A 25090-nucleotide genomic window follows, 5' to 3' on the forward strand; every position below is an offset into this window, starting at 1 on the left:
AAATGTGGGGTTACAGGAATGGGTGAATCTGGGTGGAATGCTTTTCAGATGCTTGGAGTGGACTCAATGGGTCAAATGGCCTGCTTCCACTTTATAGGGAATTCTATGAAGGAATGCTTGCCTGTTTCCTAACCACTTATACCAATGTTGTAAAACATCAACTTACACAGCTTCTGGAATAAACAGCTGAAGGATGATTTACTTTTTGTGTAACTATTTGTCCCTGCCAATGCTTGCCTTTGTAAATTACATATTGGACCATCCATGCTTTTATGTCTGAATAACACCTGAGCTGTTGGCGTGTCATATAAATTGCAGTAGTAGTATTTTGGTGATAGTGATGGTGTTTATTTGTGACATAGCCACTGATCAGCAAATGTTGTGCTAGACAGTAACAGATGGCAAGCATCTGTGTTGGCATCCTTTCGTTTGAGTTAATGCATTATTCCACAGCAATATTGAACCATATTGTGATACTTCACTGTGTATTGCTTGAGAATGGCATGCATATTAAGCGCCAGAATTTAGTGTGCTAAAGATCACTAAATGCATTTGCAGTGGTTTCTCCCCCCATTACCTCCCCATATTCACCATTAGCAAATGATTTCACTTTAATACTATGACAGCTTGTAGTCTTCACTCTCTGGCCAATCATCGAGCTTTTAGGAAGCAGCAGAAAAATCCTGGTGTTATGGAATTTTTATTCTCATTTGATGAGGTGCATTTTAATGCTTCTAGTTTTTCATAGTTGATAAGAATTTCAAACTTGACTGCATTTGATCCTGGCATTTATGCAAAACAAGCTTTGCTTCTTAAACTAAGCCTGACATCATCTGATTGCAAAATTGAGTGCAGTAAATTCTGAACAAGTTTCTTTTCAAATATGCCTTTTTGCATTAATGTAGCAAAGCTGATGTTCGGGTAGTGTTGACTGCGGAGACAAACGAAAGAATAGATTCTTTCATGACTGGAAGTTGAAAAGACAACTGCCTGATTTTAGCTCAACATAAACCTGAGGAGCAGCACCTCATTTTTCAGTTCAGCACTTGCAGCCATCTAGCTCGACGTTCAGTTCAACAATTTCACATCATTAGGGCAGGGGTTTGGGTCTGCGTGGGATGCTCTTCAGAGGGTCAGTGTGGACTCGTTGGCCCGAAAGGCCTGCTTCCACATTGTAGGGATTCTGTAATCTTTGATCCCATGTTGCTTCTTTTCTCTTTTCAGATTTTCAGTCTTATTCTTGTTTTGTTTTCAGGCAACAACTTTGGTATTCACTTGTGTTAGTTGTCCCATTATTACTCCTTTTGGCCTTGCACTACTAATCCTTCTGTCAATAAATTGTCTTGTCTAATCTGTTTAATCTCTTCAACTCTCTAGAGATCATTTTGGTTTTATTCTCGCCTTCTCTTCTTTCATTTTAAATTTGTAGAACTTCTCCCAATTTGAACAAAAGGTTATTGACATTAACTCTGTTTTTCTCCACAGGTGCTGTTTTTAATTTCAGTTTTTATTTCAGTTCCTAGCATCCTCTGTATTTTGTGTTTTTTGACTTGATTTTGCCCTTGCTTCTTTTTAATTATGGTCTTTACTATTGCAGTTATAGCTAACAGTACAGGGCAAATTGAACAACATCAGAAAGGGTCTTCAATTTTGTGCTTCATGAGAGTGACTGAGCCGCATCCCTTGATGTTCTCTTTAGAGGAGAAATAGTGGCTGGTTGTTGTAACTCTGTAATAAATGAGTTTGCAGAAGAAATTTCTGACATTTTACCTGCAGGCAGAAGCTTTTTAGTATTTTATTTCTTTTCAATTAGGCTGTGGAGCAATTGAACATTAAGACCAAGTGTTTCAAAGATCTCCTTAACGATGAGCCCTTCAAACGGCAAGATATCATCACGTTGCAGGTACAAAGTTTCTTTTACTCTCTAAAGCCAGTATTGCTGTCCCTAATTAGGCAGTTTTTCATTCTGCATAATGAAAGTTTTTGATCATGGGTTTGAAAGGTGCTGTTGGAAGAGTGTGGATGAAGTTTTTCAACGCATCTTGCAGATTTTTGCTCACTAGCAGCAGTGGTGTACAATAGTAGGGGGGAGGGGGTGCTGATTTTTTATGGATGTGGTGCCAATTAAGTGGGCTGCTTTGTACCAGATGGTATCAAGCTTCTTGAGTCTGATTAGAATTGCACTCGTATAAGTGAGTATAGTAGTACTGACTTATGCCTTGTAAATGGTGGACAGACTTTTGGGAGTCAGGAGGTGAGTTACTCACCACAGTATTCCTGACGCCTGGCCTGCTCTTGTAGTCACTGTACTCAGATGTCTAGTCTAGAGCAGTTTCTGGTCAATGGTAACCCCCAGGATGTTGATAGTAGGGGATTCAGATGAGTCTTTCCAATTATTAATAGTTATTTCATGGTCATCATTAAAGTCATAATTATAGATTTTTATTGAACTTAAATCCAGCATCAGATGTGATTAGATTAGATTCCCTACAGTGTACAGCCCTTCGGCCCAACAAGTCCACACCGCCCCTTGGAGCATCCCACCCAGACCTATCCTCCTATAACCCACACGCCCCTGAACACTACAGGCAATTTAACATGGCCGATCCACATAGCCTGCACATCTTCAGACTGGGAGGAAACCGGAGCACCCGGAGGAAACCCACGCAGACACGGGGAGAATGTCTGTGTGGAGTTTGCACAGTCACCCAAGGGTGGAATTGAACTCAGGTCCCTGGCGCTGTGAGGCTGCAGTGCTAGCCACTATACCGCCCACGTGTTGGGAATTTGAACATAGGCCCTGTCGTCCCCTGATGAAGGAATTTTTTAAATATCTGAGTGATGAGATGTCATATTATTAACCCTTAAAGTGATAAATCTGAATTTTATTACTGTTTGCTTTAAGTTGTTCAATATATATTCTTGGCTTTTAGAAAAATGTGCTGTGTGTGTAAAATGATGGACTGTTCATATACAATGTGCTTCATAAAACTACTGCTATAAATCCTGGCTTTTCCATTGCCGATTGCAGAGCCCTGAGCTTGTATTTGATCTTAGGAAGTTGTATACTGCAGATTTTCAGACATCTAACGCTACTGCAGTAAATGTTGCTGTGGGAGTGAAATTGTCTGAAAGTTCTTGTGACTTTTAAAATTGGAATTTTTCTGTCATTAGTTTTTGGTAAGGTCATAAAATGAAAATTGCTGTGGATCCTGGGACAACATGACTGGGATTGATGTATTTTTCTTGAGTATAAAAATGGAGCAACTGTCAATAAATGAAAGACAGTAGAAATCTGTATATTTTACATATGCTTTGGCTTAATCATATCAGATTATTGACATGTACAGTTAATTCACAACTTTTTAAGGTTCATAGTACATGATTGCATGCATCAATGCAGATTTAAGGAAAGCCTTCCAAGCTAAATACTGCATATGCTGGAACTATAAAACATAGGAGCAAGAGTAGGCCATTTGACCTTTTGAACCTGCTCCACCATTCATTATGATCGTAACTGATCATTGACCTCAATACCCTAGTCTCTTGATCTCTTCAGCTACAACAGCTATATCTACCTCCTCCTTGAAAACATACACAGTTTTAGCCTCAACCACTTCCTGTGAGCCACCTTGCATAGGCACATCACTTTCCACAGGCTCTAGGTGACTCACTAGGTGAACAAATCTCTCCTCCGTCCTAAAAGGTTTAACCTTTCACCCTTAAACAATGACCCCTGGTTCTGGACTCGCCCATCATCGGGAACATCCTTGCTGCATCTAACCTGTCTAGTCCTGTTAGATTTTTGGAGGTTTCAGTGAGAATCCCTCCCCAGACCTCACTCTTGTAAGTACCTGTGAAGACAATCCTTACTGACTCAATCCTTCCATATATGTCAATCCTACTATCCCAGGAATCAATTTGGTAAATCTTTCTATTCACACTCTATTTGCATTCTTTCTATTCAAGAACATCATTCTTCAGATAAGGAGATTAAAACTGCACACAATATTCCAGGTATGGCCTCATCAATGCCCCGTATCATTGTAGCAAGACGTTCTTGTTACTGTACTCGAAACATCTTGCTATGAAGGCTAACATACAGTTTGCCTTCTTTATTGTTTGTTACACCTGCACACTTACTTTCAGCAGCTAGAGCATGAGGACACCCCGGTCCTGTTGAACATTCCCATTTCTCAATTTATAGCTATTAAATAATAATTTTCCTTACTTTTTTTGCTACCAAAGTGGATAAACTGTCATTTATCCACTTTATATTGTATCTACCATGCATTTGCCCACTCATTCAGCCTCTCCAAATCACACTGCAACATTTCTGCATCCTTCTCGCAACTTATCCTTGCATCCATCTGCAAATTTTGAGTTATTACATTTAGGTCCCTTATCTAAATCATTGTGAATAGCTGGGGCCTAGTACCAATCCCTACAGCACTCAGAGAAACCTAATTCTTAAGGGGATCATCAGTGCAAGATATGGACTTCTCCTAAAAGCACTGACCTATCACATCAGATCTTCCAAAAACACACTGTATGCATCATTCAAATTCTATAATTCTTTTAAGTAAATTTCACTCCTCAGTTTAGTTTCTAATTTCAAGACAACATGATTAAATAGAAAGTTTAAAATTAAAGCCTGTTTCCTGATGCTGTACAGCAGTGGGTAAGATGATGTCCTGGCAATCACACTAATTACGTTTTAAATATAATGATTCAGCTAGATAAGCTGTTCACTATAAATTTGCATACATTCTTTTCATTATAGTTAAGGAGTAAAGCATAAGTGCTTGATGTGGATGGAATTAACTGTTGGCACGGGATCATTTGCTTCATATGTTTGTGTCTATATACTTTTAAAAAACAGCTGTTCGAAGAGTCAGTGACAGCTTGATTGGTGCCATCTTTGTGGTAACTGGACTTTCTACTGTAATGAAAGCTTGTCCTGTTTAAGGCATAAGAAGTTTGGACACTGTCAATCTAATAATTACCATGTAGAGAATATCTTCAGGATTGAAGAATTCAGACAATCTGGCTCTTGTACTGGAATAAAGGCAAAAATCTTGTTGGTGATGGACATTTGAAATAAAAACAAAAATTGCTTAGCAGTGTCTCTGAAGACTGTAGTAGGATTAATGTTTTGGGTTGATGTTTCATCAGACCTGGTAAATGTTAAAGATGTGTTATATTTCAAGCAAGTATGGAGGCACGGAAACGGGTAAAGGAAATTCCCATTTAAGATAAATCAAGGTCTGTTTGAGGGAAGGCGATCCTGTGGTAGAAGTGAGTGGTAAAAACATCAGTAAACTAAAAACGGTTGGTCTTAAGGAGATGCGAATGCACTGTTTGCAATTTATCTCTTTGTGAAAAAAAGATTGTTTTACAATGTGAAATATATACTAAATAACCACCTCTGTATAGAATTCCTAAGGCAGCTGCTAGGGAAACAGTTTCATGAAATCTAGATGAAACAAAATTGGAGTTCTAGGATGAGCTTTGCTTTGTTTGATGCCTCAATAATAAATAGTCAAGTGGCCCACAGTAGGTCTTCTATGAATGTTGTTTCTAAACTGTTGCTGAGTAAACTTGAGATTGGCATGGTATGACTTCCCCTCTTATTCTCATCACTGTGGGAGGAAAAAAATGTTTCATCTTTACTGAGTATCTGAGGTTCACTGGATTGGGTCGGCATTTCTTTGCTCGGTGAAACTCTTCCCCCACTTAGCATGCTATCTTAAGTTATTTCACGACATATTTTATCTATATTAGAAGTGGTATGAAGATCGAATCTGTCAGCGCTCAGAAGACCCAAAACAGATCATAATTTTTTTTTAAAAATCCCTCCATTTTAATTTTTTTGTGCTGATCTTTGCTGGACTATAGCATGGCTGCTACCAATCGCATGATGCAAGATGACTGCAATTTCTGGGAAGTTTCATTTAGCAGTTACCAGAATAGAGCTCAGTCACCATCTGCAGGAGTCTCATACCCTTGAAATGTGTGAACAATTTAGTTTCCTACTTCTGTTTGTGCCACTAGAAAATTTGGCAATCATACCTTCTGATTCTTCATCTAAATAATTAGTATAACTGTGAATTTTGAGGTCCCGACACCACTTCCTGTGGCGCACCACACAAAAACATCTTGCTGATCTGAAAAAGACTTATTGATGCCTACTCTCAATTTCCTGTTAGTCAACTTTTTTTTATCTGTGCAAGTATGATCTCTAGTACACCATGAGCTTTTATTTTCTGCAACAACTTTTCATGTGGTACTTTGAAATGCTTTTTGGAAATCTCAGTGCATTATATCCTCTGGTTCACCTTTATCCACAGCATGGTGTACCACCTCAAAGAAACCAAATAGATTGGTCGAAGGTGATTTCTCTTTCACAAAGCTATGTTGAGTATGCTCCATTATTTTGCATTTATCCAATTGCCCTGCTGCAATTTAAAAAGTAACTTGCAACTTTTGAATGAATGATTTTATTGTCACATATATCCAAGGAAGATACAACGAGAAGTGTTTTTTCGCCACCGTCCAGCCATTTTAAGTTAGAAAAAGAAAAAAGTTATTTTAAATTATATTTCATCTTCTATTCAGATTGGGTCTCAAGCATGGCTCCAGGGCTTCTGCAAGATCTCAGCAACGACATTGAGGACCACCACTACCAGTCTCTGGACCTACTGCAGCCAGTAGTCCCCGTCCCAGGCACTTCCACCACCATGAGTCTAGGCTTTGGGCCTACTACAGCCAGGAGTCGCTGCTACCACCAAGAGTTGTCCAACCCTGGGCCTACTACCACCATGAGTCTCTACCTCGCACACCGCCAGTTGCCAAGAATCCAGGCTCTGGGCCAACTGCCAGGTGTCCCTGCTCCTAGTACCACCACTGCCAAGAGTCCAGGCTCCAGGAGCTGCCACTGCCACCAGGAGTCCTGATCCATGCTAATCATGCTTCATCCGCTGACATTGCTCCGGCTTCAAAGATGAAGGAAAAGAAAATAAAATGAAAGGGAGAGAGAGAAGAGGATGCCGCTGGTATGGAGCAGACTGGCTCAAGAGCCCCAGCCGGTGCCCCACCTTGCCATTTCTTTTCCTATCCCAAATATTGAGATATTTGACCTAGAGTTTCCTGCTTTCTGTGACCTTCCCATATTGGATAAAGGAGTTGCATAATATTTTCCAATTTTACAGAACTGTCACTGAATCAAGAGTGTTTTGGAAAATTAAAATCAATATATCAACTCTCACACTCCCTACTTCTTTTAAGACCATAGGATAAAGTCCTTCAGTACCTGGACACAGTTAGCCTTCAGTACCACGTCTTTGGTCATTGTGATTTTCCCAAGTTCCTCCCTCCCTTCTATTTTTAGATTTATTGCTAGTTCTGGGATGTTACTTGTGTCCTGTAAGGTGAAGACCAAATCAAAGTACCTGTTCACTTCATCTGCTATTTCTTTATTTTCCGTTGTTAATTCTCCAACCCCAGTTTCTATTGGCCCAATGTTCACGAACTCTTTTAATGACATTCTTCCTATTTATTTTTATATTTCTGGCTAGCTGTCTCTGTTACTCTAATTTTTCCCTCCATATTAATCTTTTGGTCGTTATTTGTTGCCTTTTGCTTTCAGACTAATCTTCTTACCTGCCAAGTGAATTAGCACATTTATATGTTTTTGCTTTAAGTTCAATACTAGCTTTAACTTTTCTAGTTAGCTGTGTATTGTGGATCGGTGCCATGGAATTTTTTGTACCATTTAGAATGTGAACCAATTCTCCTTGTACACCTATCTGATACTGCTGGGCCTTCTTCAACTTTAAAGGAAATTCTGCAACTCTTTTCTTGACAAGCAGAACCCACCAAATCTGAGTTCCTATCTGAAGTTGCATTCACGAGACACATACTTTCTAGATACTAATAATCGCATCAATTAATATGCAAATTTTAAAAAAGTTATTCTAAATTGTGAACCATTTTTCCTTTTTCCATACCTTTGTGTTTGTCATGTGTAATGCAACAATTATCTGCCAGATTTGAATGCACACCATACTTCTGATTTTACTTTGCAGAGTGTTTGTTTGAGAAGTCCAAGTTTATTATGGTTTGCACAGATGATTTTAGACAAAACATGGCACGGTTTATTTCAACTCAAAAAAACCCTCTGTCTTACGGACAGTAGGATGGCAAAATGAAAGAAGTTCAATTTACCTTTTCCAAAACTGGACTGCGCTATACAAACTAATAAATTTGAAAGGGTAATCTGTGAAACTGTGCCTAAGCTCTGTCCACTCTGGCGATAATACAGCAACTGAGTGAAACACTGGACACTTCGGACAGACAGTTCTTGGACTGGCACTGTTTCCTGATGGAGGCATGCGGGCCCTACCTGCATTGTGTCAGTAAATGTTAATATGCCTAGGAACAAATGTAACCAATGTATAGTTATTGAGATGTATAAACTGTTTCCTATTGTATAAGGAAGAGCTGCTTCTGAGACTTACTTGTGTATCTACCACGTACTATGGTTTATCCCTTTAGACCTATCCCAAGCACCTATCCTAACCACAAGTTAGTATCTTGGTATATCATCATACTATATGCCAGTGACAACAATGACCTTTTAACCAGGGGGTTGTGACAGATTGATTCTGCAGTCTCTTCTGCCTCATTAACAACACAAACAACATTCATAGCTTGCATATAAATGATTCAACAAAAGAGAGTGCAATGTGATTTATGTGATTTATCATTTTGCATACCAGGCTGAGGCACAGAAATGTTGCTGTTAAATTCATTTTGCTAGGACAGCTACTCTTTGCAGTTGATGGTGTTTCAGTTGACAACCTTTTGATCAAACCGATTTTAATGTATTTGTGTGCAGTTGGATTCTCATTCCACTCAAATGTTTTCATCCTCACATTAATTGATATCAGGTTACTGAAGCAGAGCTAAGTCTGTACAGATGTAATGACAAAGAAATGTATAGGTGGTGTGTATCTACCAGGTTGATGAATCAAGTATTTCATTTCTTACATTAAACGATTCAAATGTTGGACTAGTCTACAAGTAATGCATTGACCGTCTTGCTTCCAAATTATAAATCACCTAATTAGCTGTAGCATCCTTAGAATTTCATGACTGTATCTTGAGCTGCTTTAGAATACTTTTTGCTTAATTTTGGAAATATAGATATTTCTTGAGAAAACGAAGGCAGCCATTTAAAAAGCTAACATTGGCCTTTTACTGAAATGGTTAAACACAGGTTTCCTTTTGATTCACTCAGCTAGAAAAATATAATTACAATCTCAAGTGCTCTGCTGCTTAATTTGTAACTACAAGTGTGTGCTGGGACAGGCCTATTAAAGTGATTATGTTCCCACTCCATCGACTAACTGTGGCAACTCTTAACCAAACAGAAATCACAGGCAATATCTTTTTGAACTTGATGTGTAATAGATTCAAGACATAAACATTTTAAAAGGAATCAAATTTACAAGGCTTCACAAGTCAAATCATTGCTCTTTTCCATCCTTTGGCCCTGTTAACGTATCTTTTAGGTACCAGAATCAGTAGATGAATCAGCTGTGAGATATTACTGACTGTAAGAGGCACAGAAGTGTTACTGTTAAATTCATTTTGAGAATAAGAGAAATAAATGTGAGACCTTTAGGATTTTACCACAAAATGATGAGACGTGCAAGTATTTTTCTTTACTGCGATCCGTACAGAGTGCTTTGTCAATTTACCAATGTAATTCAGTGAATGCTGACTGTTGAACTCCCATTATTTCTGCTAGTGTAAATATCTGAGGGCACTCATTTATATATTCTGTAATCTGAGTTTGTTTTTGTTCCTTATGCAACTCATGGCATCCTTGTACATTGGCCATCACAGATTGCTTTTCTTCTTTCTCTGTATTGAAGAGGAAATAGCTATGTCTTTATTTAGTTTGCACTTTACATGGCAATCTTCACCAAAAAAACCCTCACTTTCGACATTGCAATAAACATAAACGTCTGCCTATTTTATGGAACTCATTCCAACCAAAGGAAAATCAAAAACTCTCCCAACCCCTCCCCTATTCACCCTCAAAAATACTGACGCAGAAGCTGCAAGAAGATGTGTTCTTAGTAATCTGATTTCTTTATCACTGAGTCAACACAATATGGAGCTGGAGGAATACAGCAGATCAGGCAGCATCAGAGAGGAGTAGGAAAGTCAGTGTTTCAGATCACTGTGTTGACTCTGACTCCAGCATCTGCAGTTCTTGCTATCTCTTTCTTTATTACTGAGCAGTGTTGCGGTAAATTCCTTAATATAATGCTGTTCCACAGATTTATTCAGATTTACAAATCTAGTAAAAGCTTTTCCAAGATACTGATGCAGACTGTTTCATAATGGGTATGACATCCAAAAGGAGCCAACAAAAGTGGGTACACTTACTGAAAACAATCTTGTAGCAACGGGAAATACTGAAGAACAGTTGGCATTTACTAAGGGAAGCAGGGGTTATCATAGTTCTGTCTTTGATCCTTTGTCAGCTAGACTTTTTAAAAAAAAAGCTATCTTTTCTGTCTGAGATAATGGGAACTGCAGATGCTGGAGAATTCCAAGATAATAAAATGTGAGGCTGGATGAACACAGCAGGCCAAGCAGCATCTCAGGAGCACAAAAGCTGACGTTTCGGGCCCAGACCCTTCATCTTTTCTGTCTGCTGTTTCTGACTAAGCTGCTTGGCATTGTTTCAGTTTCAGATTTTAGCATTTTCCGGTTCTAATTTTGAAGTTGCTACAAGAACAGCAACATGTGAATACTGAGCTTCAGTGCATGCAAACAGGGCGTGGATCTTACTGTTTTGAGCTAGTGGTGGAAGGCATCACTGGCCTGTAATTGCTCTTAATCAGCACAAATGAAATTAAACATAGGCAGAATGCAGACTGAATCTTGTGGCTTTGCTGCACCATCCACTGTAACATTGTTTCTAAAACATCAAAGAACGTCAACCTTGGTTCAATGATGACTCCCTCACCACTGAATCCAACGCAGAATGGAGAGAGAGTTATTAGTTGAAAAATACTATATATTGCAACTAAAGTGCATGATGAGTAAAGCATTTAATCCTATCACCTGATGTAAAGTTAATTTCTCTGCATAGTTTCCACCCTGATCTTATTAAACTTGCCTTGGAAAGTGCCAGGAGATGGTCCCCATCTGTTGCAAACTGTTACCTAACCACCTCCAATTTACCCTTCAAACTTTTTTTGAGCCATGCAGAATGCCAAGAAAACTCCTTTGAAACTCTGAATAGATAAAAGATCCCCAATCTGTGATAAAATGGGATCAGAGATAATGGGAACTGCAGATGCTAGAGAATTCAAGATAACAAAGTGTGGAGCTGGATGAACACAGCAGGCCAAGCAGCATCTCAGGAGCACAAAACGTCAGCTTTTGTGCTCCCGAGATGCTGCTTGGCCTGCTGTGTTCGTTCAGCTCCACACTTTGTTATCTGTGATAAAATGGGAATGAGTTTTCCACTAATTGTCCTTGCTAGCTTCAACTCCCAAGTGTATAACTTCTTGAAATGACATTTTGAATGCACCAAATTTTCTCTGCTGGAGTGGTCTATGCCTGTGGTAAAGTAACTGACAGGATGACAGCAAACAAGCCCCAGTGCTTCTCTTTGTACTGAAGCCTTTATTGACTTGTGGTACATTTAGTACAAAACCACAATTTCCCTGTTTCTGTCAATCAGTATTGTGGATCACAGCCTCATTTGTTTAGCAATAGATAACAAGGATAACCATATTGAGCCACCTCCTCTTCCACCTCTGACCACCATTTGCATCAGTATAACATTTTCATTTCTCTCGCCAGCCATGCTGGTGATCCTTCTGAGTGGCATTCCTGCACTTTTGCGGTAGCACAAAGGGTTGGGGATTTAGCAAGAAGCAATAAAATCAAAATGTTATCATTTTAACCTGAGTGCAGGAACAGAGAGAACATATAAAGTCTAGTATGAAATAGTACAGCACAGGACCAGGCCCTTTAGCTCACCACGTCTGTGCCTGCCATGATGCCATTCTGAACTAATTCCATCTGCCTACACATGGTCCACATCCCCTCTGTTCTCTATCTACTCATGTCTAAGAGCCTCTTAAATGTTGTTAATGTAACTGCTTCTACCACTTCCTGGCAATACAATCCAGGCACCTCCCGTTAAATAAAACTGCCTCTCACTTCTCCTTTAAATATTTCTCCTCTCACCTATGCTGTCTAGTATTTGACATTTCCCCCCTATGAAAAAGACTGACTATCCAACCTATCCATGCCTCTTATAATTGTATATACTGCTATCAGGTCGTCCCTCAGCCTCCAACGCTCTAGTATAAACAATCTAAGTTTGTTCAACCTCTCCAATCCAGGCAACATTGTTGGCAAAACTGAAGATTTTTTTAAAAGTAAACGTCTGAATGTGGCAAGACAAGTTGAGAAGGCTGCTATAAAATCATGTTGTACTATTGATTTCACAATTAGAGGAGAAGAATACATAAGCAAAGAACTTACAATTTTATGCTATACTCGTTATGTCCCAACTGGAGTAATATGGTCACTATAATTAAGAAATCGGTCAAGGACTTCAGTTACATGGAGAGACTGGAGAAACTAGGTTGCCGTCCTCAGAGCAGTCAGGTTAATGAGAGATTTAGCAAGGGTTCAACACCATCATATGCAAGTAAGTGGAATAGTTCTTTCAAAGATTTGGTATTTGCACTATGAACCAAATGGTATCCTCCTGTGCAGGATAATTCCATGCTTATATAGTAATATTTAGAAGCTAAACCTAGTAGGTGCAGATTAATGAGCTGCAAAGACCAGGATTACCTTTGAAGAGCTGAATGATCTGCAATACTTGGTTCACACTGACATAACTAGTGCTACAGCCATGTTTGCAGATCTTTCTATTGTTATCATGGCAGTCATTGTTTTTGCCCAAGTATAAGCTGCATCAAAAGGAGAGCACCTGCTTCTCTTGGCACAAGTCTAAGACCTTCAGTTGAAGATCTGTAACTTTAGTTTTGATTTGTTTACTTCCTATTATTTTGAAATTTTAGTTATTTTGAAACCTTGGGCAGACGAGAAGTGCTGGAATCTGAACAAGAGAATTTTTTTCTCTAGATAGCAGATCCATAATCAGTCTATCTTTTCATCAATACAAGCTATAATAATACTATACTAATTAGAAATTTGGGTAGAAACAAGGAAAGGCTGTCCAACCCATCAGAAGTCTACTAGGATTCAGTTGCATAATGGCTGATCAGTTCATAACCCCATCGTAGTATTTTTGTTATGGAACTCTTAGTCTGTCTAAGAAAAATCCATTGACCTCAGTTTCGAAAGTTTCAGTTTACTTTTTTCTCCACTATGTTTTTTGGCAAATCACCTCTGAATGACTTAGCTCTAATTTTAAAACTGTTTCCCATTGTTCTCAACTCTTCTACCAGAGCGAATAGTTTCTCTCAATCTGTACATTGGAAGAATACCTGCATAATAACAGCTTTATAAATAAGTCATTCAAGTTTTAGGAAATAAATATGCTGCTTTCTGAACTTACTGGTACATTTTGTGGATCTAAAGTAGAATTGAAAGCTCATACGATACTGCTCATTTAAACTTTGAGAATGTTTTCTGAAAACCTCATGAGTGAGCAATGCTACAATTACAGATCACGGGAATCGAGGGGCAAGCATGGTTGGATCCAAAAATAAGAAATGAATAGTAGTTCCGCAGACATTGGCCAGAATTTGGTGAGGACAAGCCGACTTAATTGGATAGGACCCAAAATGTTAGCTTTTCGACAGCAGAAGGCAAGTTGCAATTAACCTTGGTGGTGAACTGAGAGCGGCAAGCAGCGGGAGCCTGTTCGTAATACATTCAAATATGTTTGCACAATAGAAACACAACCCCTGGCAGATTAAATTGTATCTTTGCAATTAGGCCTGCGATCTAAATAAAAAAAAATCCTTCAAGATTCCAATGACATGCAGCAGGTTGAGATAGTCTTTATGGTGGATTTAGATTGAGTTGGAGCAATTTGCTGAAACAAAAGGGCAAGATAACATATTTATGCCATGAGATCAGGTGTAGCTGTGAAAGAAGAGGTGCAGGATATGGCTGTTGGAGAGAATGGAGGTATTAGGGGAGTCTACTTGACATCCACTGGATGTACATCCCAGAAGATTTGGCCTGTCACAGCTGCAGGTTCATGCCCTTTCAGGTGCTCAGGCCAGTGGCAGAGGAGGTCAGTGCACATTTGGAAGCAGCATGAAATAATACCTCATGGCAATTTGTTGGTTTGCCTCCACTCTGACATTCCACAATACCAGAGCAGAAAGGGCACCTGGTGGAAAATTGAGGTGCCTCACCTCACCTCTTGTCTTGCTGCTGCTTTGCACAACATGGCTAGAGTGGTGGAGTGAATACCTGAGCATATATCCAATAGCCAGCCTTGGTTTTAAGGGATCTGGCTTTCCATAGCTCTTGCCAACCTCCCCATGGAGGAAATCATGCACTCACATTGTCAGAACCTATTCGGCGTTTGGAATTTGCCTTCCTCTCAAGTCTGCACGTGGCATCTGGTGCCTCCACTACATTCACAGGCAATCTCTGTCTCCAGCAGGTGCCTCCCTAGTGTTACATGAAGCACACCATCAGCAGGGGCCCTCCTTCCAATAGTCCTCCAACTGCGACCTCCTCCATCACCAATAGATGGGTGTCTCTAATGTGCTCACCAGATATGAGCTCATGCTTAGTTGTGAACATGTATCCACCGTTATGACTGTCTCTGTTAGTTGAGGGTGAGGGAATTGATACGATTTTGTAGTAGGCTGGGTTGGATGTTTCTCCTTCTTATAAGGACTTACAGTAGAGAGGACACTAAGATTTAGCTCAGGATCTTTTTACCATCTAAGGATCATGCCTACCTCCTGTTCTCAATACCAGGTTTGTCACTCTGTTGTCTTAAAACGCTGACGTCTCTCTGATGTGACAAAAATGTCAAGCTTCCTTACCTGCTTCTGCAGCCTGTTCTTTAGCAGGGGTTAGTATACAGATATCTGGTATTCGATACCAGATTTGGTTTACTTCTTTGTGTTGTGAATTCTTTTATCTTGCAGGCATAGAGAAAAATGTGAATACCTGAGCATATATCCAATAGCCAGCGTGCGTCTGTGGATCCAGCAGAGTCAGATGGTGTAGTTTGGATGTGGAGAAGATGTTTCTATGTTCCTATGAGTGGGAGAGACTAGGGCCCAATGGTGGCGCATCAGAGTGAAGGGATGACTCTTCAGAACTGAGATGAGGAGGAAGTTCTTCAGCCAGAAAGTGGTGAATCTGTGGAATTTATTGCCACAGAAGGGTGTGGAGGCCAAATCAGAGTGTATTAAGACAGAGATAAATCGGTTCTGGTTTGGTAGGAAGATCAAATGTTATGGGGAAAAGACAGGAGAATGGGGTTCTGAAAATCAGCCATGATTGAATGGCAGGGCAGATTTGATAGGTCGAATGGTCAAATTTTGCCCCCATATCTTTTTGTCTTATCGTGGAAGAACCCAACATCTCAGTGCAATAAATAAGGCTGAAGCTTCCGCAGCAGTGTTCAGCCAAAAGTGCCAGTTGATGGTTCATCTCAGCCTCCTCCAGTGGTCCCCATCATCACAGGTGCCAGTCTTCAGCCAATTTGTTCGCTCTGCATGTCGTCAGGAAATGATCAGAGGCACTGGATACTGCAAAGACTATGGACCCTGACAACATTCTGGACAACATTGTGGCAAAAGGACTGAAGACATGAGCTCCAGAACTTGCTGCAGCCTCTAGCTAAGCAGTTTCAGTATGATTACAACCCTGGCATCTCCGTGACAATGTGGAAAATGGCCCAGGTACGTTCTGTACTGAAAACGCAGGACAAATCCAATTTAGCCGATTACCAGGTCATCAGTCTACTGTCGATCATCAGTAAAGTGATGGAAGGAGTTATCATCAGTTTTATCACAATGCACCTGCTCAGTCATGCCCAGTTTGGGTTTTACAAGGGCCACTCAGTTCCTGATCTCATTTCATCCTTGATTCAAACATGGACAAAAGAGCTGAATTCCAGAGGTAAGGTGAGAGTGACAGCCCTTGACATCAAGTGTGGCATCAAGGAGTCCTAACAAAATTAGAATCAGTTGAAACCGGGGACTGTCTGCTCTTTGGAGTCATACCTACCACATAGGAAGATGGTTGTGATTGTTGGAGGTCAGTCATCTCAGATCCAGGAATCTGTAGGAGCTCCTCAGGACTGTGTTCTAGGCCCATCCATCTTCAGCTGCTTCATCGATGACCTTCCCTCCATCATCAGGTCAGAAGTGGGGATGTTTGCTGATAATTGCACAGTGTTTAGCACCATTGGTGACTCCTCAAATACTGAAGCCGTTCATGTTCAAGAGTGCATGCCGCAAGATCTAGACAGTATTCGAGCTTGAGCTGACAAGTGGCAAGTAACACTTGTGCTATACAAATGCCAAGCAATGACCATCGCCAGTTAGGGACTATTTAACCACTGTCCCATGTCATTCAATGGTGTTACCACCACTGAATCCCCTACTATCATCAACCTGTGGGGTCTCATTGACCAAAAACTAGACACGGCACATAAATACAGTGACTACAAGAGCAGATCAGAGGCCCGGAAAACTGTGGCAAGTAACTCACTTTCTTACTCCCTTAAAGTCTGTCCAAGGCACAAATAGGAATCTGATGGAATACTCCCCACTTGCCTGGATGGGTGCAGCAACAACAACACTGAAGAAGCTTGACACTATCCAGGATAAAGTAGCCCACTTGGTTGGTACCACATCCACAAGCATCCACTCCCTCCCCACTAATGCTCAGTAGCAGCAGTGTGTTCTATCTATAAGATGCACTGCAGAAATTCACCAATGACCCTTTAGCAGCACCTTCCACGCCCACAAACCATTTCCATCTAAAAAGACAAGGGTAGCTGATACATGAAAATGCCACCATGCGCAATTTCCCCTCCAAACTACTTACCACCCTGACTTGGAAGTATATTGCTGTTCCTTCACTGTTTCTGTGCCAGAATCATTGAATTACCTCCCTAAGGGCATTGTGGGTCAACCTACAGCACATGGACTGCAGCGGTTCAAGAAGACAGCTTACTGCCACCTTCTTGAGGGCAGCTAAAGTTGGGCAATAAATGCTGACCAGCCAGCAACACCCACATCCCACGAGTGAATAAAAATAAAATCACACGATACTGTTATTTTACAACTCCTGGAGGACCAGGGCATATTAAATAGCAATTTGTTTATGCATTTAACTGTATATCCACAGTCCCTGTCCATATTAGACATGAATAACAGTGAGGTTTGTTAACCTTACCATTTTACTACAGCAAAATCATACCAATAATAACATATTTAAGATTTGATAAGCTTAAATCAATTATAATGATCTGAACCTCTCTGTTACGTCATTGGTAATGCATGGATTACTTAGTGATAGACTAAGCTTCTGATAATTGATTTTGTTTTTGAGTTTTTAACTTGTCATACTTTAACTGAAAATCATTCTTGTGCAAATTCCAGAATTTGAGCTGAAATGTCATTATGCAACAATGGTGGATGACCCTGCCAGTATCCGAAAAAGAGTCCTACATATCATGTTGAAGTAATCTCCAATAGATATTTTTTGTTTTATCTTTTGTTTTCTGTATGTTTTATATTGGTGTCTCTGGCCAAGATGGTTTTAAGAGGGTGCTGTAATTATGCAGCAGAATACCAAGGAAACTAACAGCTTTAAAATATTTTAGATAGGTATTTGTGAGACTAGATGATGAAAACAATTGGATGTTAAAACAGACCAGATTGCCTGAAGAATCTGCTCATGGAAAATCAATAATCTTAGAATTCCTACAGTGTGGAAGTTGGCCAGTTGGCCCATTGAGTCCACTGCCCCTCCGAAGAGCATCCCACCCAGAAGACCAACCCCCCTTTCCCTGTAACCCTGCTAACCTACATAACCTGCACAACCCTGAACACTGTTGGGCAACTTGGTACAGTCATTCCACTTAACCTGCTCATCTTTGTACTGTGGGAGGAAATTGGAACACCTGGAGGAAACCTATGCAGACACAGGGAGAACATGAAAACTCCACACAGTCACCCAACGCTGAAATTGAACCTGGGTTCTGGGTACTGTGAGGCAGCAGTGCTAACCACTGAGCCACTGTTCTGCCATTCTTTTGTGGCAGGTTCAATGATATAATCTGAAGATCAGGCCTCTTGTGAAAGGGAAAGAGTAGGAAAGCACAGAGATGTTCCCCACATTCCCCAGTGGTTAGCACTGCAGCCTCACAGCGCCAGGGACCCGGGTTCGATTCCAGCCTCGGGTGACTGTCTGTGTGGAGTTTGCACGTTCTCCTCGTGTCTGCGTGGGTTTCCTCCGGGTGCTCCGGTTTCCTCCTACAGTCCAAAGATGTGCGGGCTAGGTTGATCGGCCATGCTAAATTGCCCATAGTGTTCAGGAATGTGTGGGTTACAGGGGGATGGGTCAGGGTGGGTTGCTTCAAGGGGCGGTGTGGACTTGTTGGACCGCAGGGCCTGTTTCCACACTGTAGGTAATCTAATCTAATGACCCTAGGAAACCTTGCAGGAGAATGGAGAATTAAAATGGAAAATGTATCAATCTTTCAAAGTTTAAGCAAGAAAGTGAACTGCATACTGGCAAAGAGCTGCAAGTTTAAAATATGCTGTTGAGGCTGGTTGGCTTGACGAGCTGGCTTCTTGTTTCGCAGACGTTTTGTTAAGATACTGGGTAACATCCTCAGTGCAGCCTCGAATGAAGTGTCGGTGTGTTTTCCCGCTTGGTTTTTAAACTCTGGGATACATTGAGATGGATTGCCTCACTTCCGGTTCTCCTTCGTGGTGGAATGTATATGGGGTCAAGTTCAATGTGTTTATTAATAGCCTGCTTCGTGGAATGTTAGACTTCTAGGAATTCCCGTGCCTGTCTCTGCCTAGCCTGCCCCAGGATTTTTAGTGTTCAGCAAGGCATGCAAATTCCTAAAAGCCTGGCACTCTACAACGCATGCTGTTAATAAACATGTTGAACTTGACCCCATATACACTCCACTACGAAGGAAAACCGGAAATGAGGCAATCCATCTCAACGGACCCCAGAGTTTAAAAACCAAGCGGGAAAACACACTGATGCTTCATTGGAGGCTGCACTGAGGATGTTACCCAGCACGGTAATGAAATGTCTGCAAAACGACAAACCAACTCAGCGAACCAACCAACTTCAACACCCAAAACCCAAGCTACAAATCTACTCCAAAACCGTTAAAATATACTGATATTCTGACTTAAAACTTCAAATTTACCGAACTGGAAAATGGGAATTGAGTTCATCAATGTAATTTTGGCTACTGTTGTTTAAAATTGTTTACTTGAAATCTGAATTATATCCTTTGATACTCGTCTGTATAACCTTCTTTTCAATCTTCACATCTTTCACCCAGCCTCTCATTCTTCTCTTTTGTATGTTTCCCCCTTGATCCTACTTTTTGGTCTTTCCTTGCCTGTGCTACATTTGAAATTTTCTTGCCTCTCATGTTGCTCTACCTGAGTCCTGCTCCCCTTTCTCTGATTGTTAAAAGCCTGTGGAATTCATTACCACAGGAAATAGTTGATGCCAAAACATTGAATGTATTCAAGAGGCGACTAGTTATAGCACTTGGAACAAATGGGATCAAAGGTTATTGGGGGAAAGCAGGATTAGGCTATTGAGTTGGAGAATCAGCCATGATTGTAAAGAATGGTGGAGTAGTCTTGAAGGGCCGAATGGCCTCCTTGTGACCCACCTTCTATGCCTCTATATGTTTATTGCAAAAGCTAGTTGTGCATTGATTGGATGTTGGTCTTTCCCGTACATTTTTGCTGAGTCCAGAGTAGACTTCAAAATATTGCTTGCATAGAGACACTTTCAATTATAATAAACTGAGGAATAAAAGAAAACAGCTTCACGTTGGTTTGTCGCCCTACTTTTTGTTTGCGTTAGGTGCTTTGTGTACCTCCTCCTGCCAGGAAGTCTGCTGCCATTGTACACCATACTCATCTGACTTGCATCATCCTCAGACATGTACTGCAGCTCGTCTGCAACCGCTTTGTGACACCTGTTATCCAACTGCACCTAGTGGGCCCCTCCATCTGCTACTTTCCACGGTGATTTCTAGAAGAGCTGTGACAAGCAAGGGGCTCAAAATATTATTCCTTTCAGTAGTGCCGCAAAGTAATCTTTCTGCATTGCCCTTTTTATTTCAGCAGGCTGAGTTGATACTACAAAGTTGCCCTCTTCACTAGAGTTAAAATTTTCACTGGGGCTAAAATTCTAAAACTGTTTTCATTAAATAAATGAGCACAGTTCCTTTTCTATTTCCTTCATGTGTAACCTTTCACTGACCTGTTTTGTCTGCAGGATCCATCCAATGTGGACAAGTTTAATGTTTCAAACTTTTTCCATGTCAAAAATGACCTGAAGGTACCTGATCCAGGTAAGAAAAAAATCTCTAACTGATGGGCTTCTATATCATTGTTGGATTTGAAATAGTGTCAGTTGATTGTGGAAGTGTTTTGCACAAAACATTTTACTATGGGCACATTAGTTTAAGCACTCAGTGACCTAACAGCTAGGAAATATACTGTATAAATACAAGGACATGTGGCTTCATGAAACCTACTATAAAACAGCACTTTTGGTGTTTTGATATTTTCAGAATGTTTGCCATCATTTATGTCTCTTTAAATGTTGATTAGTCTCACAACAGAATTTCATAGGATTTAACATTATTCTGAGTGTGAGAGATTTCTTCAGTCATTTGTGCATCTGAATTTGCAGAAGGAATACCTATGTTTAAAATATAAAAAAGATTGGAGAGTGCTGTATTGCCATTCACATTACAGTAAGATAATTGATGATCCTTTACCTCAAATCTCCTTTTTTGCCCTACCTCCATGTCCCATGGTTCCCTTTGAGACCAAAAATCTAGGAATATAATTTGTATTTGACATAGTGCTGTTGACTTCAAATCGCAGGTTGTCCGAAGGATCCAAATGAATTACTGGAGAATGATTTAAGCTGTAGGAGAATCCTCTCCTCTGATGTTAGTCACACTCGGTTGAACTCGTGTAGGAGAAACAGGTCTTCAATTATGGTTATTTGCTGCAATTTAATTTAGAAAATAAAGTTATTATAGGCCTCCAACATTCTCCAACTTAGTTTGTAAATGACACTTAACACAACTGTGACTTGAGCTAAACTGGATGTTGAACTTTTGTTAGCAAAAACCTTTCAATTGAAGGCAACAAGAAAGAGAGAAATCGCTGTGTGTTTTTTTTTTGCTTGATTTCACCATCATAGCTAACAAAGGAATTTTTATTTCGCAATATAACATCAGACAATCGAAATAGATTCTTTTTGTTCTTAAATAGAACAAGTAATGTTACGTTAGATGATAATGTATAACAGCATCGGATGCAAATGAAGCAAGCTACTTCGGTAGGGATGGGGATGTGGCAGACAGGGGAGTATAACCAAGAATTATTAGTGTAATGGGCTAAATGTAGAGAGCTTGGGAAGTTGGGAGGGATTGTCCTCGTGATGATTTATCGTAGAGAAAGAAATTATCTGAAGAGGGGAAAATTTTCTGAAACTTCATTCGGAGTTATTTGTTTAATTGGGTAAAAAGGCTGAAACACAAAACACACCCCAGCTAATCCATTTGGTGCTGCTTTTTCATGTGAGCAGTCATCCAGATTCCCCATGCCCCTCTAATCTGTCATTGTTCTTATTATCCAACAATCCATCTCTAAATGTGAAGTAACTTCTTAAAACCTCAAACTAATTCAGTTCAAGTGTTCAGTTATAAGTATAGAAATAAAACACTTGCTGAGCCAACGTCACTTTGTTTCCTCTGAATTGGGCCATCCATCACCTCCCCTCAATGAGAGTTTCAAAGAGAGCAAACAACAATCAAGTACAACCTGTAAGTCATGCTTAAAAATATGTTGAAGTATGTTATCTCCATCTGTTTGAGCCAGACTGCTGATCTGTGACCGGAAACTTAAGAGTTCCAACAGAATGGATTGGTGACACATCAGATCTTACCAGTTTTTCTGTAGAAAAGCGATGAGTAGGCATGGAAAAAAGACTAGGGATGATGGAAATTTTTTATCTGGTCATTTTCAGAGTCAAGCACATACCCAATTTCCTGGAATTTATTGCAAATAATTGATGTGTCGAGGGATAGCTATAGTGTTAAGCCTTACAGAAATATTTAAAGCATATTCAAAATGTTTGCTGAACATGAAGCTTCACACAAAATAATTGTATTAAGTGATTATGAATATGTCTGCATCTATTGCTACTGCAACCGCAGGAAACGCACTTAACATCCATGTAGTTGCAATGCTTGTGCCATGCAGCTAGCCATGCCACAGGTAACAGCTTGCATCATAAAGTAGGTTAATTAAAAAGTTAATTTTTAAATGTTTATGATAGCGATATTAGCACAGCCCCACTCCCAATACTTGTCTGTCCCATTCCAGATCCCTCACCATCTCTCTTCCACTCCCTGCTCTATCACTGTTTACCAGTTCCCTTTGAGCAAGGGGACTGGAACAGAGTGACCAGGGTGACAGCCAGCAGAGTGAAAAACAGTGAACTATTGCAGCATTCAGCTGGGCAGCAAGGAGGGCAGTGATTGGAATGTCAAGTGTGGTGCGACTGGACCGAAAGTAATGTGACCTTTATTCAGGTGTGCATCTGTCAGTGGCACTGCACATGCCTATCAGTAGAATGGATGCAGAACTTTTTTGTTACAAGAGTACATCTATAATTTACACTTGATTTTGTCAATGCTTGTCTGCAAGATCGGCAGTAACTGTATTGTCATTTTAATATTGTTCATCTTGTGGCAGCAAAATGCTTTATTTCCATGATGTCTGTCCCAGTGCAATGAAAGGAGATATAGCGTAGATTTAATGTAGCTTATTGTTTATAAGTTATTTGAGATTGATTTCTTTGGAAGACTTCAAAAAGACAATTTAAAAAGAGATATTATTCTTAATGCATGTAATAAAATGGAAAATGGAATTAGATGTGAAAGATTTCAAAAAAATGTTGGAAATAAATTCAATAATTGGATGGAATTAAAACTGTAGCATGTCCATACAGATAACGTACTACCAGTAAGGTGAAGCAAGGGGATTTGAATTTTTTTATAAATGTGATTGGGAGACACAACCTTGAGATAAACTAAATTCTATGTAAGTGAGTGTCTTGTTGCTTGTCAAATAATGAAAGTGAAACGTATTTGAACAATCCATGCAGGCGTATGAAACAGGTCATGTTGGTATTTGTCAGTTTTCTCCAAAGTGACATGGTGTTACAGTATAACAAATATCGATTAAAGTAATCAGGGCCAAATTCATTGAGTTCTTTTAATAATATGATTTCCTTCATGATAAAGTATGCAGCTTAAATAACTAAAAGTGTCTATTTTTATGGGCCTATTTATTGGCTCAATCAAGCCTAAGGGAAATGCTCTATAATTTTTGATTGATGGCCCATCAGTTTTATTACCTAGATCAAAAAAAGACAGTTCTACTGAAGTATTTTAACTGGAAAATTCCTGAATAAGTACACAGTTTATTATGTGAGAAAAGTGTGCAACCACATAACAAGGAATAACTATTTAATTTGTCAGCCTGTACACCCAGAGACAAAAGTTTGCCAATCACCTGATCCTGATGGTTGAAATTTGAAAGACTTTTGAGTGAGCTTGAAATAGTCTTTACCAATAAACATTTTTGATTTGCAGTACACAGACCTGCTGCAAAGGACATGCCCTGAGGTCTTCACTGCATTATGTTGATTATGTCTCAATGCCGAGGTTGTTTCAGGCAGCAGCCTTGTATCTTCTTGCACTTCCAGTACTTTGTGCTTGTCTGTGTTAATCAAGTCGTGGAGGAATTGAGGAAAATAACCCAAATGCATTGAGCTTCTACTTTGCACTTTATTCTGTCTTGATTCTACAGATTGGCTGTGGGATTTGCAGTAACTGTATTATATTCTTAATATTGTTCATTTTGTTGCCACAAGACCTTTTATTTCTGTGATTTCTGTGTCTATGTGACCTTCTCCATTCGAAACAGGAAGGTACATGGTTTCATCTTGGGCCCACTGAATTAATTAATCTCAGCTGCACAGCCAAAGGCTAGTGGGAACATGCTATGCATGCTATCACTTGGGTCAGTGTGCGCAAATTGGGCAGCTCTCTTGCTTCCCAGTGCATGAAGTGTTTGTTTTGATATTCATTAAAATCTAGTTAGCCATAGGTATTTTCAACTATGATTCTGATGAGAAGTTTTGCCAATTCAGCAATATTTTCAAGGTCTATTGCTATCGATGAAAGGATACAACATCTGGACATAACTAAAGGAAAATTAGAAATCTTCCAGAAATCAAAGTGGAAATTAGCAGATGGAGGGGCCCACCTAGGTGCAGTTGGATAACGGGTGTCACAAAGTGGTTGCAGATGAGCTACAGTACATGTCTGAGGATGATGCAAGTCAGATGAGTATGGTGTACAATGGCAGCAGATTTCCTGGCAGGTGTAGGTACACAAAGCACCTAACGCAAACAAAAGGTTTTCGGGGTTCCTGGGCTGTAGTTTACAGAAGCATTTCATCCAAGACTGTTTGTTTTACCTATTTCAAAAGATCTATTCAATGACGAAGTCAGATATAAGGTTATGAGGAGAAATCGAGAAGATTGGGCCTGTACTCGTTGGAGTTTAGAAAAATGATAAACTTTATTGAAACATGCACAATTCTTAAGGAAGTTGACAGGAAAGATACAGAGAGATTGTTTCTCTTTGTAGGGCAGTCCAAGGCCAGAGGGCATCATCTTAGAATGACGGGTTTAAGACAGTTGAGGAAGAATTTCTTCTTTG

The 25090-nt window shown here is 39.9% G+C and overlaps 1 protein-coding gene across 1 annotated transcript in view; it reads left to right on the top strand.

Moving 5' to 3' along the window:
* ppil2 (peptidylprolyl isomerase (cyclophilin)-like 2) overlaps positions 1-25090 on the top strand; it is a 339015-nt gene that overhangs the window by 101772 nt on the left and 212153 nt on the right. Inside the window, exons 8-9 of the mRNA XM_048555946.2 lie at positions 1814-1903; positions 20554-20629. Of these exons, the coding sequence (XP_048411903.1) occupies positions 1814-1903; positions 20554-20629 (166 nt within the window). The remainder of the gene's footprint in view (positions 1-1813; positions 1904-20553; positions 20630-25090) is intronic.

Source organism: Stegostoma tigrinum, chromosome 26, assembly GCF_030684315.1.
Source record: "Stegostoma tigrinum isolate sSteTig4 chromosome 26, sSteTig4.hap1, whole genome shotgun sequence".
In the NCBI taxonomy this organism is placed as follows: domain Eukaryota; kingdom Metazoa; phylum Chordata; class Chondrichthyes; order Orectolobiformes; family Stegostomatidae; genus Stegostoma; species Stegostoma tigrinum.